Below are 18,539 nucleotides of genomic sequence, written 5' to 3'. Positions count from 1 at the left end.
TGAAACAGATTTGCTCATTTTGTAGCAAAGTGATTTATTTGATCGTTTTGAGGGGGAAAAACGCTCCATTTCCAGGAGCTGTGAGCAAGTTTATCACTGTGAAAACCCAACAGAATGGGCAAAAGCAGTTATTCAGTGAATGTTTAATGCAGATTTACTTTCAGTCTGCTTATATTTGTTGATAGAAATTGAATCACTGTCATGTAAAATTATCAATGCGTTTCAGAAATGGAAAGCTGGGAATATGACTTATTTCAGCATTTCATTGTCTGTGATCTGCTTTACTCGTGATGGCTGTAACAATCCCTGACGTTCTCTTTGGAAATGCTCTTAATAAGTTCTCTATTTTTGTCGTACCTAATTAACAGTGCAAGAATTGGGCATACAATGTGTATAATCTCTGAAATTTGCTGAATTTACAGCAGAATAGTCGTGATGCAGATGGTTCCCTGCAGTAGTGCAGTGCCTTTAGACCTAGTGTTTAGACATTAGCGCATGTAGCATACATCCGTGCCTCTATAGAGTGCTTCATAGGTAAATATTTCCTCTGCACCATCAGTCCTGTCTGTATATATGTAGGATCTCAGTTTGTGCTGATCATGTCTATGCTAAAGTTCACAGGAATGCTAAAGGTGATATGCAAACAAAAGCTGCCTGCACCGAATATCTTCCACATTATATTTTAGCTCATTCTCTCCTCCTCCTGCGATTCTTCTCTCAAATTGATTGGTTTGGTTTGGTTTTTCAATGGCCTCGTAGCTAAGAGAGCAAATTTCTTTACAGCATTGTCATTATTGAGCGTTTCTGTGCTGATAGACTGAACTTCAGAGGGAAGCTGAACTGCTGCATTGTCACGTGATGTTTCAGTGCCGATGGAATAGTTCGCTATTAATTTTAAGGCTATACATTATCCTGGAATTATTGACATGTATTACTGCATAAATTCTGCTAGCTAATGACAATGGTATTTGAAAATTGAGTGTTTCTTGAGCAGGCTGTCAAAAACATCACAGGTGTCGAGCCGCCTTTATTTTAAATCCATCTCAAAAGAAGTCTTGCTAAAAACGGAGCATCTGTTTGTGAGAGCTCTGTATCCAGGAGCTGTCAGTGCTGCTATTAGAGAACTCTCGAATGGCAAGGTGTGCAGAGGTCTGACAACAGATTATGGCCTGGGGCAAGAGATGTTTCCCCATTTTCACGTGTCAGCTGTCTTTGACACAGAGCACATGCATTTATGCATTTATGCATTTGGAAGCTCGTTGCACACCAGCCCACAGAGCTGGTAGCACAGTCGCAGCGAGGACTGCTGGAAGCCAGGGCGCAGTTTTCATTCCCCCTTTAGTCTGGTTTTGTACCTTGAGCAGCAGTTAGCTGGTGCTCCTTGGGACGGAGCAGAAAGGCACTGGTAGGCTCCAGTCTCTTGGAGATAACATAACTGACATCTTCCAGCACTGGAAGAGAGCTTTGGTAGTTTTGGTGGTGTACTCTCTGAGCACATTTGTTCACCTTTCAGTTGGAGGCCCTCCAGCACTGCTCAGAACCCAACGTGTAAGTGATGTAGCACAGAGGCAAGCTGTGCTGCTGTGCAGGTTATTTTTTTTAATGTACACCTCTCATTTTGCACTCTCTTCCTTTCCCAGATTAGCCAAAAGATAATGTTTTAGCTCTGCACCAGGGGATGTGCTAACCTTTGAGGCCTGGATCATGTATATCATTTAAGTAGCTTGAATAACGTCTTGCTGTGCTGCCATAGAATCAATTTGGTGTGAAGAGATTTTTTTTTCCCCCTTATTCTTGGTCCTGACCTTGTCTGACCGTGTGGCCAAAATAAGTTTGAGATAAGTATCTGTATGAATTGTTTAAGAACACCAAATGGCTTAAGTGACTGCCCGGAAAGCATTGTGTGCAGCAGCGCAGGTAATTTGGGAGCACAGTCATTTGGACACACGCCTGTGAGCTGGGCTTTGTCTTCTGGAATGAGCAGAGGCCCCAGCAAGCCGTTAGCAGCAGGAGCAGTGCCATACCTCTCCCTACCTGCAGCTAGGTGCTGTCCTTCCCTGCTCCTGCACAAAGGGGCCGATGCTCGTGACTGCATTTCAGCACGTGTTCGATCTGAAGTGACTTGCACACATTGACAGCTGTTCTGTTCTGCAATTCAAAACTCAACGAGGAAATCCCTCTCGTAGCAGCAGTACTGAGGCAGCCCAGGCAGAGCTCTGCCCGCAGTGCAGAAGCACACAGGCAGCGCTCCCAGCTCTGCTCCAGGCGAGGCCATGGCAGCTGCCCAGTGCTGCTGGGCCCTCTTGTGAACTTTTGCACAGATCTGTCAGTGTTACCCATCCAGCGAGGGGAATGTGTGTCGTGTTATTGGAACAGCACTCTGAAAAGTTCCTCTTCTACTGATGCTCTGTTGTTTTTTTTTCTCTTTCCCCCCCACCCTGTATCTCTCCATTTTTTACATGAAGCTTTCTCTCAAGCTGGTAAGCACATTTTCAGCATGCCTGTCCTGTGTTTTAATCACAACTCTGTGTGTGTTTGAATGTGCACTGTGCCACGTGTGACATGACACTGAAATTGTTAATTCGTTTCTTCTTTGTTTGCTTTTTTGCTGTTTATCAGATAACTCTGAATACACAGGTCTGGAGTCTAATAGAGGTGATCGAAACTCAGTCTTTCTAATAAGCTGCTAAAAAATTAATTCTAATACATAGTTTAGCTTTCATTTTTATAATCTAGGGCTATGAAAATGTAGAAAAACAGTATCAAGTAATTCTGTTACTGTGTAAGTATAAATTGAGACATTAAAAGAAATCAAGATCTGCTTGGACTTTTTCCATAGAGAAATGCATGTATTTGGTGTGACTGTAACATAGCCACAGAGTTTGCTTTCTGTGTCCAGGTGTTTACTGGCAATCTGCACCATGGTCGCCTACATTTTACAGCCCTATGTAGTCCTTCAGAATAACTAATAATAATTAAAATTCTGTAAACCGTAACCAACAAGGTTAACTCAGTCTGATTTGAATTTGCAAATGCTGTTGTATATACATGTGCCCCAAATTCGATCTCGGATGCAGCTGGGAAGGTTGCTTGAGCTACGGTAAGGCAACGTGTTACTGAGTTGGAAAGGGGACGGGTGGACCTATTTGGGAAAGCAAATTGGGCTGAAGTTGGTATTGCAGGCACTGTGCTGCTTGAGATGTGCCACACCTCAGTATGTCGCTGGTAGATCGTTGCTGTTCCTTTGCCCCTTGTGATTCCAGGGGGAGCTCAGCTGTTCTGCCCCAGTTCATGCATGAATTCCAGAGCCACAGCGCCTGGTGACAGAGGGCTTCAGAGGAACTGCAGCTCCTTAATTGCATTAGCTTGGAAGTTTTCTTTTTCCTCACCGGTCACTGCCTTAGTTGCTCCTTCCCTGTTAACCCTCCCTACATACACGTTGTCCATGGATTTATCATCTTGGACCTGTTCCTAACAGCTTGTTCTGAGGAGAGCTGTGTGCCCTGGAAGCTACCTGGGGTAGCTGTGGTGTGCCTGCAGAGGTTTGGGGCCCTACCACTGCCCTGCACAGCGCAGTCACTCATTGCTCTTCATTTGCAGTACTGCACTTGTGAAGACCTGTGGTAGAAGTGGGGAATGGTGGAAACCTCTGGCTCACTTGGAAACCTTCTTCTTCTGGCTGTTGCCATCCACTGACCTATTAGTCCCAAGTGTTTACACCAGGAATTTCCACTTGTTTTTGTGTAGTGTAGCTGAGCTAAGCCTTCACATGTGTAGGAATATATCCTCCCCAAACAAACAGCTGACCTGGCCTTCCCCCAAGAATTGCACAAATCAAGATGATGTGTATTTCTAGAAAACATGTGCAATGTTTACAGCTTGAGAGATGATTCCAGCATCTTTTGCTTGAAAGCATGAAATGTGCCTACCATGTGCAAAAGTTGTTCCTTGCCTCTTCCTGCTGGAGGAGGACCTGTAGCTGCTGTTCAGATGGGAAGTTACCAAGCATGGAATGAAGTCTCTGTGAGTTTACCCAGTCTCAGGCATGCATTTCTACACAACACTGCTGCTTTGGTCTGAAGCATTGTGGGCACAAAAACTGAATTTAATGTGGCCGAGAGCTTTCAATTGAAATGAAGTATAGAAAAGGAAGAGCTTTTCCAAATTGCTTTGAATACATCTGGTATAACTGAGGATGTTTTCAAGCATCTCTTTCTCTTCTGGATAGAATTGAAGAGAATATTTTATGTAGTCTTTCTGTTAACTGCTCATTTATTTACAAACCTACATCCAGACGCTTTGCCTTAAAAAGATAGGTATGGGTTTGCATGCAGGCTGACTGTAAAATATACTAAAACAGCCTAATTTGATGTGGGAGTTACTGCAAAGCAAGTGCTGCCAGCATTGAAAATGAATTAAAACAGAAATCTCCTGTGCCACGCACAGCAATGTAATTCAGAACTCTCAGGGCTGCACGTGGCTACTGATTTACAATTAGCTTAACTTGGTTCTTGCATTGTGTTAGATTTGCTCTCCCTTTGTCTCACAGAATGGACACTGATGTGTGTTGTTACGCACGCGGTCAGGCTGAGAGGCGTGTGTTCGTTCTTACTGAACATGAATATGGCAGCATTTTGGTTACACCAACCTGTTCTGCTTTATTGAAATTAAACAGGAGGAGGGGCAGGAGGTGAGCTGTGTGGAGTTGTCCTCCATCCCTCTGACACCCACCTGCCTCCGTTATAAACAGCATGTTCTGCAAATGCAGAAGAAAGAGTGCGCCTTCAGCACGGAACTGGAGGGGCCTCGTGGGCAGTCTGTGCAAAGTGTCCCCTAAATCACTTTCCCCTCAGAGAGAGATTTGGCATTTCAGTAGAACTGAAGTTTCAGCGTGGCTCGCAGCCTTGCAGTAAGCGGATGGGCTGTTGAGTTTGGGTGCTCAGCTTTGTATTTTGTCCCTTTCTTTTACACATATGCCAGTACTTCTGCTTAGAAATGGGACGTGAAACAAGTGAACACCAAGACATGAGAAATGTGCAAATTCTAGATTGTGTACAAGACCTTCGTTCTTTTGTGATTCAACTAGTTGCAAGTCTACCTGCTACCTGCTACTCTATAAAATAGAGTAATCAGAGATGAAGCATAGGGACAGTAATAATTGAAAATCAGACAAACACCTTGAGAACTAAGAACTTCAACCACTTCCATCAAACCAGGCTGTTGCATTAGTTTCACAAAAACAAGGTCAAATATCCCACTAGTTTCATTTTTGCTCCTCTTTTTTTAATGTTTCAATTTAAAAAAATATATAACAAATATAAGCAGTTTTATATACTTTATGTGTGGCCCAAGACAATTCTGTTTCACTCAGTGTGGCCCAGGCAAGCCAGAAGGTTGGACACCCATGAGTGAGAGCAGGCCAGCAATTAACAGTGTGCTCAAGAAGCATGATTATGACACAGGAGTAGAAGCTAGCAACTGCTTTCAGGGGGATGCTGTGTCTAGGGGAGTAGGGCAAAGCAGGAAAAATTAGCTTTCCATGGAATGAGATCCTGTTAAGTAAAATCTGGTGTTAGCTATGGTTAAAGGTAGATTCTCAGCTTTGCCACTGAATTCCTGCGTTCTTCCTGATCTCCCTTTAGCCTCTTGGTAAGGAAGTGGTCCTGGGCTTGTTTCTTAGGCATTCTGATTCCTAACCATTTGGGGGCTGATAACTCATAGCACAAATGATAACAATGCTTCAGACCATTGTGATTGCTTCACAGATTTGTGAGCTATTTTCTAAATGTAGTCTTGAAGGATTCGTGTAGGCTCTGATCGTTTATTTTTTTCCCCCTCCATTCCACTCTGCAGGGAGCTGGGCCAGAGGACTTCAGCAATCTCCCACCTGAACAAAGAAGAAAGAAACTTCAGCAAAAAGTCGATGAGCTGAACAAAGACATTCAGAAGGAGATGGATCAAAGGTAAGCCAACTCCTGCAGTGGAAAACGAAGTAGATCAACTGAAACAACTGAAACATGGGAACTGATAAAAATAAGGTTCTGGTGTTTTCTAAGGTGCTGTTCCAAGAGAAGACACAGAGTTTGTTTATTGCTAAAAACATCTTCTGCAATCGGTTATTTAATTTTGGCTGATGTAAGTCAGAGCACCCTTGCAGGGAAGTAGCAGTCTAGTCATGAGCAAGACGAAGATTGCTGTTGGATACACAGATATTTTTGTGTGTGTGATGTGATCTGTTGCTGATGAATCAGGTGTGATGGTGGGGGGCTGTTTGCTTGTTGTTTGATTGGTTCTAGTAATTACAGGATGTAAACATGGTCTGAATCAGGGTTACAGTCATAAACCTCTCAACACCAAGCAGATCACCTGCAAATGTTTGATGGGCAAATGTGATCGAGGGTGTATGCCAGCAAATGAGGCTGTTGTGAGCTTGCTAATGCCCAAAGTGCTGATTGTTTGGTGTATATCTTAAGACTCTGATCTGTAGCATACATTTCCTGGGAGCTGGAAATACGAGTCCAGTGCTTTTGTGGATGCTTTTTCTACAAGGCTTCGTTTATCACTGTGCTTGAGAACAAGACCATTTTAGTTACACGCTTTCTATTGATTCTGGCAGCTTATATTTGTTGCTTTCAGTGTTTGTTCACATTCTGGCTCCTGCAATCGCATTAAAAATTCAGCACACAAAAAAGCAGAACTTTTCTTTCCAGAGTGTTTTTAAGACTCAGCCTCACTGCTGTTAGTCCATCCCAAAACAGTGCTTTGCATTTACATGGACGTGCCTGTGTTTTCTGCTAGATTGCTTTGAAGAACCTGTTAATTTTGGTTTGCTGGCAGACTTTTTTCATCGGTGTATTTTGTTTTATTTTCATCACTTATATCATAAATGAGAAAGGAAGTTTGCACATGCTTATTTTACTTTCCATAACTTTTCCTTCTGTGGTAACTGCATTTCTTTCTGCACAGATTTACCCTTCTGTATTGATTCTGAGGTAACCCAGTGTTAAAATCTGATATGAAATCTGAGTAGAATTACCCTATTTTAAAATGAGCATAGTATGCGATTGGGGAATTAACAGCAGCAGTTAAGTAGGGGTTAAAGAGCAGTAATCATCGTGACTCACATGTTTGCAATATTGTCCCTTAGGGTTTCAACCACAGAGCAGTCCCACTTCCTTGCCACCCACACTTTTTCTCATTTTCTCTGCACAAAGCAAAAGCAGGCACAGGATTGCAATTGTCAGGAGTTTGGTGGGAAATTCCAAAATATAAAGAGCGCTAACTTGAGTCGTGGGACTGCCATTAACCTTGTTCCCCCCGAGAAATGCCTAGAGAAAAGCTGAATGGCTGTGGCAGAGATACAGGAAATCAGCTCATAAGTGCATCCATCTCTAAGCTCTGAAACGCTCATCGTGCAGATAACTTCTCCCTGAAGTTCAACTTGCTTCAGGTCAAAGGCAGCGCGTTGCTGGCAATGAAAGCTCCGCAGGCTTCCCTAAGGGATCTGATGCATGTATTGTATCAGCATTGGTCCTGTGGTACTGCAATCATCGTAGTGGGCCCTAATATTAACATCTCTGAAACCGTAGGCATTTGGCATCTGGGTTGATATGAAACACAGCCCCCAGAAACAGTCTGGTAAAAATACAGCGTAGCTTAACAGGATGCGGGGTCGCGTTATGTGGGCCAAGGTCCATCTGTTGCTGCGCTGCGACAAATGCAAACCATCTGGATTCAGCTTCCTTTCAAGCAGTGTGAAATAAATATCTTACAAACTATCAGCTTTGCAAAAGGCAAAATGCAACAGGCAGGGTGAGAGATTCTGGTTATCACTCCATTTCTGTTACTGTTATGTCTGCATTCAGCTCTTTGTCCCAGTTGCTCAATTGGATTTCAGCCCACGATGGAGAAGAATGATGCAACTGTTTCTCTGTCTCCCCCCAAAACTGGGATGATATTCATTTAGGAACTTTTATTTTTCTTCTGTCTCTCAGAGATGCCTTAACGAAAATGAAAGACGTGTATATCAAGAACCCTCAGATGGGAGACGCAGCGAGCGTGGACCACAGATTATCAGAACTTGAACAGAACATTGAAAAGCTACGATTAGAAGTGCAGAAATTTGAGGTATGGGGAGGGATGTAGATGTGATGTTGTTCTCAATGTGTACACATATCTTTGATGAAAAGTAGCTCAGCGTATGCATGCTTCTAAGTAGATGCTTCCCTGCTTTTCCAGATAGAAAGAAAATGCTTCAATCCATTTTTGTGTATGGAGAAGTGCTACTTAATCACTTACATTAATTGAGATCTTTGGGCCTATTTCTGTAACATAAATAAGCACCGTTGCTTGTGGTTGTCAGCCAACAGCTGTGCTCTTTAAATTGCCCAGAAATCTATGCCAAGTAGAGGAGGAGATAAAATGCAGGACTCTCTAGACTGCCCAGAGAGGTTCAGATACTTGCTTAAATTATGACAATCATCAGACTACAGATGAATGTGGAGAATTGGAGGAATGTAAGTGGGAAACACCATTCAAAGTCTAACAGCAAGACAGAAGCCATCAGATGATGTTTAAGGAACAGTAACATTAACAGGAAGCTTCTTAGAGATGCAGAACCTCAAAAGCATGAAGCAGTATTTGGAACACGAGGATCCATTAGAAATGTATCCCGTTGCAATTAACACCAGAGGGATTATAGGACTGAGGGAAGGCTGCACTCTATGAGCTGGGCCACAAACACGAAGATGTACAGCCTGCTCACGTTGTTCCTTACAGTCATTTGTTTTACTATCGATTGCTTGCTTACCCATTTGAAAGCCTCCCCAGCTTTTCTCCTGCTATTACCGAGGCTACCGTGAGCTGCTGCACGTCTTACTTCATTGTGTACTTCATTCTTCACTGTGACTGGAGGAGCAGTTCTGTCCTGTAGTGAACATAAGCTCCAGTGACGTGACGCTGCTGCTTTTCACTGGCAGGGCTGGCTGGCCGAGGTGGAGGGCAGGTTGCCCTCGCGGACGGAGCAGGCGCGGCGGCAGAGCGGGCTGTATGAAGCCCAGAACACTTCAGCAGTGAACAGCTGTGCACAGGACCGCGAGAGGTACAGTATCTGTACAGAGCTGCCTTCTTTGGGCTGCTAACTGAACTTGCTTGCTTTAGCTGCAGCACCGGGAAAGCTTGCTCTGCCGTATTCAGGACTGTGTGAGCAGGCTGAAGGCAGGGGCTCTGTGATGAGTTTTGCATACTAGTTTTAGTCTTACAGAATATTCCAACTTCATGAGCTGGTTTTCTAAGTATAATGGCCACTGCAGTCACTGCTGTGAAGGCAAGTGTGATAGGTTCTTTTTATTATGGAGAGAAAAAAGACCATTGCAGTGCAACAGCTGCTAATGGTAACAGCCTGTCCTGACCGTTCTGTGGAATTGCTGAGCTGCTCCAGCTGGAGTTGCTCACCTTGCCTCGAGGGCTGGGTAAACAAGCCACTCTCCCTGCTCCTGAGGCTGGTTGCTATAGTTGCTCTGTATTTTCCTCTCTTGAGCAGCCCAGATGGCAGTTACACAGAGGAGCAAAGTCAGGAGACTGAGATGAAAGTACCTGCAACAGATTTTGACGATGAATTTGACGATGAAGAACCACTACCAACCATAGGAACATGTAAAGCTCTCTATACGTTTGAAGGTATCATTCAGTCTTTACTCTTCTTATTGCTTTGTTTGCTTCCTATGACAAGTGGGAAACCTTCATTTAACCTCTGCAGCACTTAAATAGACAAAGGAGTGAGTGAGGCTTTGGCGCTATTCTGTTTTCTGGTGGCTCTGGGGCAGGGATTTGTCTTGCATTTCGCAGGGCTTCTGCAAGAAGAGGAGCCAAATCTAGAGCAGTGCATCCTTACAGTGTAGAGAGAAATAGTGAGGGAATAAAATTGTTTTCTGTGTTGTGCACTTCATCCCTTCTGTGTACTTCATCCCATTCTTACTGAAGGTTCCTATGAGAATTTTTCAGCTGGGGGGGCTAAGCTTAAGCTGTGTTATCAGCTGAGCATGTTATGGTAGAAAAATGTGTTACATGTTTGGGAGTTCTGCTGTGAGGACCAACTTATATAAAGGTTACATAACTTAGGGTTATGATGCTCAGCTAAGTAAGTTCTTATTAATGTTATATTAATGCCTTACAGTTTTAGCCTGCCTATGGTACTTGAATGTCTGGCCTGCAACCACTGCTTTCCAGTAGAGGAGCTGTAACAGCTGGACATGAGCTACAAGAATATTTGTGAGGTTCAGGTTAATGATAACATGACTTCTTTCTGATGGTGGTGCTGGCATTTCCTATGGCAACTCCTACATCAAGGTCACGTTCCTTCTTAGATTGCAGCCTGTTGTCTCCAGATGCATATATTCTTGTTCACATTCTAGTGATGCAACAAAGGATGCCATGAACATCCCTTACTCCACCCATGGTTCTTACTGTGCAGGGCAGCTTCACATCCTTGTTACTTTGTCTTTCAGGTCAGAATGAAGGAACAATTTCTGTAGCAGAAGGAGAAATGCTGTATGTAATAGAAGAAGACAAAGGTGATGGGTGGACGCGAATCCGAAGGAACGAAGACGAGGAGGGCTATGTCCCCACGTCTTATGTTGAAGTCTATTTGGACAAAAATGCCAAAGGTGCTATGACTTATATTTAATAATATTATTATTACTTTACTTGCTTTCACAGAGATACCCAAGCCTGCAACTTTGCGTTGCATACAGAGCCTTTTAAAAGTCTGTACAGTGCCACAATCTGCGTTATGTCATACATGGACTAATATGGCTTGCTGTACTGCAAAACATGCTTTTTATTGGTCAGAGAAGGCTAGTGTGGTAGAGGGGAAATGCAGCCTTTCCTAGTAAGTGCACGTTCAACTGTCACTGCCATTGCACACCCAGTCTAGGGCAGGAAACACAAAGAAGCCATTTGGAAACATTGCTGGTTTTCCTTACATATCCTGGGGGTATTTCAGACATGTTCACAAGTTTGTCCCAAACTGATCCAGTGCATTGCTATATAGGAAATATTTAGCCTGGTGTTTTGTGTCTCAGCGTGGCAGAGCTTTCAGAGCCTCATGAGTTCTGCGGACCTTTGGAACTGAAACCTGCTCATCATTTAGTTGGTGTGTTTGGAAGGGGAAGCAGAAGTCTTGCCAAAGCCTCTCTACACAGCACTCTGTGATCCTTGATCAATCATTTAAACATCGACGTTAAGGAAAATCTTCATTCTTTCCTGTCTTGATACATTTCAGAAAATGGTCTTTTGGCTGTATTTGCTATTTCAGATGAAGTACAGGTTTTCTGATGGCCCGTAACTAATGGGTCTTCTGCTGAAATGCAGTCAATGGAGGCACTCTGAGCTTAAACTGGATGGTCTTCTGTTTCTCAGTTGCTTTTGACTCCTCCCAAATAGGTGTATTTTGTAAGCAAGCAGTGCATACAGGAGAATACTGGGTAGAATACATGCTAGCATGTAAATACCTGGTAACATAATTCACTGAGAAGTTTTAGGTCTGTTTCAAATTGATATGTTTGAAGTCCACTGTTAAATACTTAATGCATTTCTTTTGCAGTCATTTAATTGTTCAGATCGTTGTGTTTCCTGAACCTTAAAGTTCTTGGTGTGAAACAAACTGCCTTGTCCAATTTAAAAGAAAAGGGAACCATTATCATAGAGGTTTATGGACAGTGGAGAGAGAAGAGAGCTGTCTCTGTAAACAAATGCTGCAGTTTGATCAGTTCACTTTTTCCTGGGTTCAGTATTCAGTGCGTGCCTCATCTGCTGCAGATGGAAGTCTAGGGTCTGATTTTGCCATAGTAGTTTTATGTTTGGCAAATGCAGTCAGCTAAGATGCAAAAGTAAACTCAGCCCCCCTGTCTCCCTTGGTTAACCTTTAAAAGGTGGGTTTGTATTGTATGTTTTCTCTGCTTCACGTTCAGGACAAGGCAGAGAGCACAGAATGAGAGACCTCATAACTCAGTGTTCCCTCCTTTGGAGATCGTGTCCCCTGTGTGTGGCAGTGGTTGAAAGCAGCATTATTGCTCTGCTGGAAGATGTGATGTTCAGCAATGCAGGCTGCTTGAAGCAGCTGAGCTGCTGTGGCATCTCCATCTGTCAGAAGTACCAGGCATGGCGCCCTGCACGCTTCTCTCTGAGTGATGCTGAAGGGCAGTCAGTGCTGGGAGGAGTTCAGATCTTTTGTTTTTCCCATTAATTTTGCTGGACTTTAAGAATGAAATCAACTGTGCTGTGACTATCTAATGGAAATGAACTATGAGATTTACGTATTTTAAAATGGAAAACTTGCCATAAAACATCGGAGAGGCAGTGTAAAGATTTATGGGAAGTGCTGCTGCATTTAGAAGGCAAACTTTGTGGCAAGTTGCAGTTTTCTCATTTGATATTAATATGCTGTAGAAGGACTTGATTCAATCCCTGACTATTTAACCTGGAAACCACAACTTTCCTGAAAATGACAGTGCTAAAGCATTTACACACTTCAATTCCTGTTCTCAAAAAGACCCTGGAGCAGCTGGCAGCTCTCGGTGTAGCTGTGCAAAGAGCACTTAGGTGAGGTGCCCAAGCAAAGGCCCGGGCTGTCGCTGTGCCTCTGGGATGGTAGGACAGGTAAGTTGTGTGCTGCAGCCACCCCTGTGCGTGTGCTGCTCACGTGAGCCAGCTCAGGGCTGCCTGAGGGCTGCTGGTAAAGTTTACCATGGTAAACTCCAGCCAGAGGGTGCTGCAAACCCTGTCACAATAAGAACAGTAATGTCTATCTTGTTCTGCCTTTTTTTTTTTTTTTTCCAGATGTGTACAAATCACTTCAGAAAATCTCTGAGTAGGTTTGCATAGGCCTGTTCACCTTTTGCTCTACGGGTTTGCTGCTACTGCTGTTTTAAGAGATCTATTTCAGAAGGTTTTCTTTAGAAGAGATGAATGCACGTGGCTTGTCTCCATCAATGAAGGACTCTGTTAGGTGCCACTCGCTCAGCTGATGCATGTATAAGTTCTCCTTGCAATTTAAATGTGCATCACTGCGGATGGAAGCGCTGCCCCTTGGCATGACTTTAGTTGTAAGCAGCAGTTTTGTCCTTCCTGATACCAGTGGGAGCCAACGCAATTCATTCCCTTTGCGATGCATTCAGGAGACTGTTAGAAGTGCTAAAAACGTTCAGACTGAGAACTGCATCTGTCAGATACATGGTTGTGCTTTGGGGCTTGTGCCAACCTCTCCCTGCTGGGGGATGAGGAGGAGCATTGCTGCATTGCTCGGGGCTCTGTTGGTGTAGCTGATTATCGCAGGGCTTTCCTGCCCTGCCAGGTGCTGGTGCTGCTGGCTGTCGATACTGGAACCGTTTGGACCTTTGTGCTCAAGGCTGCCCATCCTGTGTTATTAATGTGGTACCTCGTAATCTGCTTGGGAGCAGAGCCCTCTTTTAAATGTGATACACAGAAGAGCTTTGAAAGAATTGTTAGATAAACTTTGGTGGCACCCAGCAGGAAAGCCACGCTTGCTGCCCTCAGAGGAGCTGGCTGCTGGGGGACCGGAGCGGCAGGGACTGTTGTGCAAAGTTCTGCTTCTGGGGGAGGGAAGAACAAGGAGTGAGTTTGGAGCCATGAGACCATGAGGTTCATTTTCCCCCTGTATCCCCCAGCTCCACAAACAGCCCTGGTTGGTGGGCAGCTCAGTGCTCTGCTGTTTGCTGGAACCACCGCAGGCAGCCTTGGCTCGCACAGAGCGATAGGTGAAAGTGAACCATGCTGATGCACTTTTGATCTAGGATGTATCTGATTATTTAATGCTTGCCAAATCCTTTAGGAACTGGTAATTAATGAGCAACTGGACTGTGGCTTTTAAAAAAAAATCTTTGTGTTAAATACTTGTCTTTAGTTCTCCTGGTATTAAAAATATGTATATAACATAACTTAAAAACTAAAGTTACTTGAATTTAAATTGTTTTTATCATTTTATATATATAAATATAAATGGTTTTATAGGTTGTTCTGCTTAACGTAGCTGTTTTGATAACTATTCGGTCCTTATGCTGATAAGCCCTTGTGGTTCCTCAGCTGCCTGCATCTGGTTGGAATTGCATAGGAACTTTTGGTGTTACAGTTTGTTAAATCTGGCCAGTGTGGTTGTTCCATTTCTAGTCTTATTTTTTAAAGAGTCGTCATCTGTCAGAAATCCCTTGATAGCTTCATGTACCACGGTGTCTTCTTCTAATAAACATTATATTTTCTCATTCCTGTGAGGTTTTTTTAATGGCTATTCATTTGAATTTGACTTTGTTAATGGAAAGGAGGTGGCCCAGAGCTGCTTTTCACCTGCTTCCCACACAGAGGTACCTTAAGTAGAAACGCAATTGTTTTTTCAGGAAGAATATTTTGCTGTGGCTCTGTGGAAGCTCTTTTTGTGCTCTCACATGGAGGTTTTTTCTTTCATTATTGCTGTGGAAGCGGGCAGAAAGGGCACCTGAAAGTCGTCCCCCCATCACAGGTGTGAGGGAGGTTTGGGCTCATCCTTTATTCCTCTCCTTAAAGCAGTCTCTTCAACCAAAGCAAACTTGTGGATCACAGCTCTGACCACAGAGCAGCTCACCCTGAGCCAGGAGCCTGTGGCTGCAGGAATGCGATGAAGCATGAGTTCAGAGGCTAAGATGACTTTCACTTACCTGTTTATTTCTTCACTTCCCCTAAGAGCGAAGGGTCCTGGTGGCCTGCTGTGTAGGGGATGGCTGGTCTGGGCTCATCTGCCAAATTCTTTGTGTTTGGGCTTCCTGTTATTCTTCAGTATCGTTCTCGAACAGATACAGCACCTCTCAGCAGACTGAAACGGAAAAAGCTGTTTGTTTGCTCTGCTGTTGTGCTGAGAAAGTGCTGGCAGGGCGCTGCTCCTGGGTTTGACATCCTTCTCCCAGGGGAAAGCAGCGATCCAGCGATGCTTCCTGGAAGGAAGGGCTGAGGGTGAATGGTGAGCGAGTGTTGGGAAGTACGCCTGAGTTCAGGAGCTTTGCTTAACCCTCTGTAACCCTGTAGGTGCTCGGTTTCCTTTAACCTCCTGCAGGTAGTGCTACCCTTAAGGGAACCCTTTTTCTCCAGTCTCTTTCTAATCCAGTCTCTTTCTTTTTGTCTTTCTTATGTTTTAGATTCCTAAAGGTGTTTGTGCTGGTGCAAGAACCTCGGGGCGAGCTTGTCACAGAAGGAGAAACAAAATGGTCTGTTTACCCTGCAGGCAGTTTAAACATACCCATGGAAAGCCAGACACCCACTCTTGTCTGGAGTTCCCACTTGAAAAATTCAGACCCAAATTCCATCCCAGTATCATTCAGACGCTTGCTCTTTTCCATGGCATGCTACTTGTGGCTCAGATTAACTTACCAGCCTTCCCTGCTCTACTACCAGCTTGGCACAGCCCTTCCATAAACAAAATAACCAGCACTTCCCCTCCCAGCTCCTCCCAGTGCTGGTCAGAGAACCGCTGGCTGCCCGTTGATGCAAAGGGCAGCTGGAGAGTCCCAAGCATGTGCAGGTCTGTCTTCTGTCCTCCCTTGTCCCTCAGTCCATCTGAATGTATGCACTGGTCCATCAGCATTTCACACGGTGCCTTTAGCACTAATCCTGCAGGTAGTTTCACCAGCTTGGAAAGGAGGTGCATACGCATGGTAAGCTGCTCCTGGGGACAGTGTTACAGCAGCTGGACTGGACTCTGAATTGGCAGATATTAAACTTGATCCACATGCATCACTCAGTATTCTTCTTTCCACAAAAAAGTCACTAATACTTTTCAGCCTTTATTTTTTTTAAATCTAGGCTGATGCTCATGCCAAGTATTAAATCCCTATGACCTTGCTGTTGCCTGAAAGCCTTCAAGCTCACGTATGTACACTTTCTTTCCTGCTTGTTCTCTCGCCCCTTCCCCTTTATTGCCCCCTCCTTTCTTCCTCCTGTCCCTCACACACACACAGACACACACAGACACCGGCGTTTTGGTTTGAAGCCCCGTTCTGCTCATCACAAAGACCTCCATTTTGCTCTTGTTTCAGTCTGCATGCTCGCCCTGTTGCCTTGCCTGCGCCCACCTTCCCAGGGGCCGCATTATTTTGCGGCTCGTTGTTAATCTCTTTGCAGTTTTCTTTTGTCGGTTTGTTTTTCAGCATTTCAGACCTACCTTCTTCTTTTGCATGACCTCTTGTGCGTTCTCACCAGTTAACGTTTGAATAACAGAACTTTTTTTAGAAAAGAAAAAAAAAAAATAAAAGAGAAAAGAAAAAAACTGCACTCTATTTCGTTCTCCCACGTTGTCATGGACTGGACCTTGGCCCAGAAGCCAGCCCTCAGCCATCCTGTTCTCACACGGTTTTATCTGAAGCAGAAGCGATGCTGCACTGGGTCACCTCATGCTTCTATCTCCAAATACGTTGCATGACCCAAGCTGCCTGACAACAGGGTCAGTTGCTTTCCAGATCTCTGTACTACAAATGCATTGGTTTCCCTGAGCCTTCACTGTTGCTAAGTTGTCACAGTAATCCTGTACCTGGTTAAGCCCTGTAAGAGTCTGTTGCTCCTTGTAGCTCCTGAGGGCCTTACTTATCCTTAGCCAACCTTGCTTATCCTTAAACCAACCCATCGTTTGGGGCAGTCTGCTTGCTCTTAGGGAACTTCAGCATCTCTTGTAACATCCCCAGAACATGAGGAAAATCTGTATGGGAGCTGCTGTGGCTGATGACCCTGAGATGAAACCTCTCAGGCGCAGTTTGCAGATGTGTGCGTGGTGTTCTGCTGCCAGCATGCAGGCACGTGTCCCAGAATCATCTGCTCTCCATGCTGGGGTTTGCCTTGGTCTTCCTCACTCGGGATGAAGTCATTTTTGAATTAGTGTTGTCTTCAGAACTTTGTCCCTTTCCCTTTGAGATACCCGCTTTGAATTTCCATAGCAGAAACCCCTCAGTCGGTCCTGAGCCGCTGTACTGCACTGCTTACAGCCTGCAAGCATCAACCAGCACCAGGTTATGTTTTAATGTGACCGAAGTGGAGCCTGCGCTGCGGGCAGGGCTGACACCTGGGCCTTCTGGAGTCAGAAGGGCCCTCTGCACTGAACCTGCCATCTCCATCACGTGAGCCCGGATCTGTGAGCCTCTGAGAGCAGCAGTGCCCGTGGCTTTGTGCAGGTGTGTGACAGAGCTGTGTGCCACCCCTGGGGGTCTGAGTGGCGAAGCAAGTGTGCAAGAACGGCCATAGGATATTTTAGCTGCAGTGTTTTATTCCTGTGTCTGATGCACTGTCGAATCAGCAGCGAGGGGAGTTCATTTGCACCTCTCATCGTGCCATCTATGTCAAACTTTTATCTAAGTTTGCTTTTATATATTTAATCTGGGTGGACAGTATATTATTGTCAGCCTCTGTGGAGCGTTGGGGCAGCTGCGGCGTCTGTGTTCAGTAGCACTGTAGGAGGAGCATTAGCTTTAGCTGCCTGTCTTTGAAAGAGTTGTATAAAAAAGGCCACAGATGGGGTTTTTATAAACTGGGTGAGCAGCTCCCTGCTGCCTGGATCTGCAAACTGAACACAAGAAAAACGATGGACAGTCGCGTGCGTTGTAGCCTACAATCTCTATTCTGCTGCCTTCCTTCAGGGTAAAGAACGGGTAACCTTGGTCAGTTTACCTTGTACAAAAGCAGAAGGACTGAATATGTGCACTGGTTTATAAAAACTCTGCTTGAACTTCTCCTGCCTGGAAGTGGGGACTGCACAGCTGCAAAACCCTGATGTCCCCAGCAAGTCTCTAACGCCCTTTCTTAACATCTGTAAATAGAGAAGAAACATATTTACTGATACTGAAAGTTGTGTTTAATGCTGAGTATTTTTCAGAAGTTCATTTAGTTTGATGCATATTGTTTGTTATTTTTTTCCTGCCTGAAGTGTCAAAAAACCTAAAAGAAGCCAAATTCTATTTTAACATGACGATGTCGAGCACTTTTTTATTTGTATATGTGTGTGTATGTGTGTTTGAGCACTGATCTCTAGATTTTGGTGGCATCTCAGTGTTGTGATTTCATTGCCAATGTAAAAGGTTCTGGTGTTGCCCATTTGTTTCTGGAGACAGAATTCAACCAAATAAAGTGCTTCCATTTGAAAGCAAATATTGACCTTGTAACAATGAAAGTCATCCACATATTTAAATAAACCTTTAATTCCAGAAGCACGGTTTCACTGCACCCCTTTGATCTTGCAGGGACAAAGAAAAGTGGTTTTGTTCCTTTTCTTTCCCCATAAAAAAGACAAAGCCTCTGCTGGGGGCTCTCTGATAGAGTGCGGCCTACAGCTCCCCAGTGACCTTTCTGCCTTTCCACAGCCATTTCTAGCTGAGAAGGGCTCTGAGCTGCGACCTGCTTCAGCCAGGTACCGGTGTGACAGCCTGCTGTGTTCACAATGATGGCATTCTCATGGTACTTCTTTCTTGGTTTTGTTTTTCATACAGGAATTTGCAGGTTTTGAGTACTAACGGGGC

General features: G+C 44.4%; 1 protein-coding gene across 18 annotated transcripts in view; it reads left to right on the top strand.

The window, feature by feature from the left end:
• The window catches only part of FNBP1 (formin binding protein 1), an 87,335-nt gene extending 69,105 nt beyond the window's left edge, over positions 1-18,230 (top strand). For 7 of the 18 annotated variants that reach the window (XM_052669250.1, XM_052669240.1, XM_052669238.1 and 4 more), the window contains 7 exons: positions 2,466-2,480; positions 5,854-5,963; positions 7,995-8,127; positions 8,979-9,100; positions 9,539-9,678; positions 10,506-10,664; positions 12,838-14,276. In XM_052669250.1, the coding sequence (XP_052525210.1) occupies positions 2,466-2,480; positions 5,854-5,963; positions 7,995-8,127; positions 8,979-9,100; positions 9,539-9,678; positions 10,506-10,664; positions 12,838-12,872 (714 nt within the window). In that variant the 3' untranslated portion in view covers positions 12,873-14,276. Of the gene's footprint in view, positions 1-2,465; positions 2,481-5,853; positions 5,964-7,994; positions 8,128-8,978; positions 9,101-9,538; positions 9,679-10,505; positions 12,782-12,837; positions 14,277-15,179 lie in introns of those variants that run through there. The other 11 variants (XM_052669245.1, XM_052669241.1, XM_052669236.1 and 8 more) reach the window with 6 other exon arrangements.
• Positions 18,231-18,539: the final 309 nt, after the last annotated feature.

The sequence above is a fragment of the Tympanuchus pallidicinctus genome, unplaced genomic scaffold (assembly GCF_026119805.1).
Source record: "Tympanuchus pallidicinctus isolate F22 unplaced genomic scaffold, pur_lepc_1.0 scaffold8, whole genome shotgun sequence".
NCBI lineage: Eukaryota > Metazoa > Chordata > Aves > Galliformes > Phasianidae > Tympanuchus > Tympanuchus pallidicinctus.
Note: the sequence above shows the minus strand (reverse complement) of the source record. Positions and strands in the feature narration are given on the sequence as shown.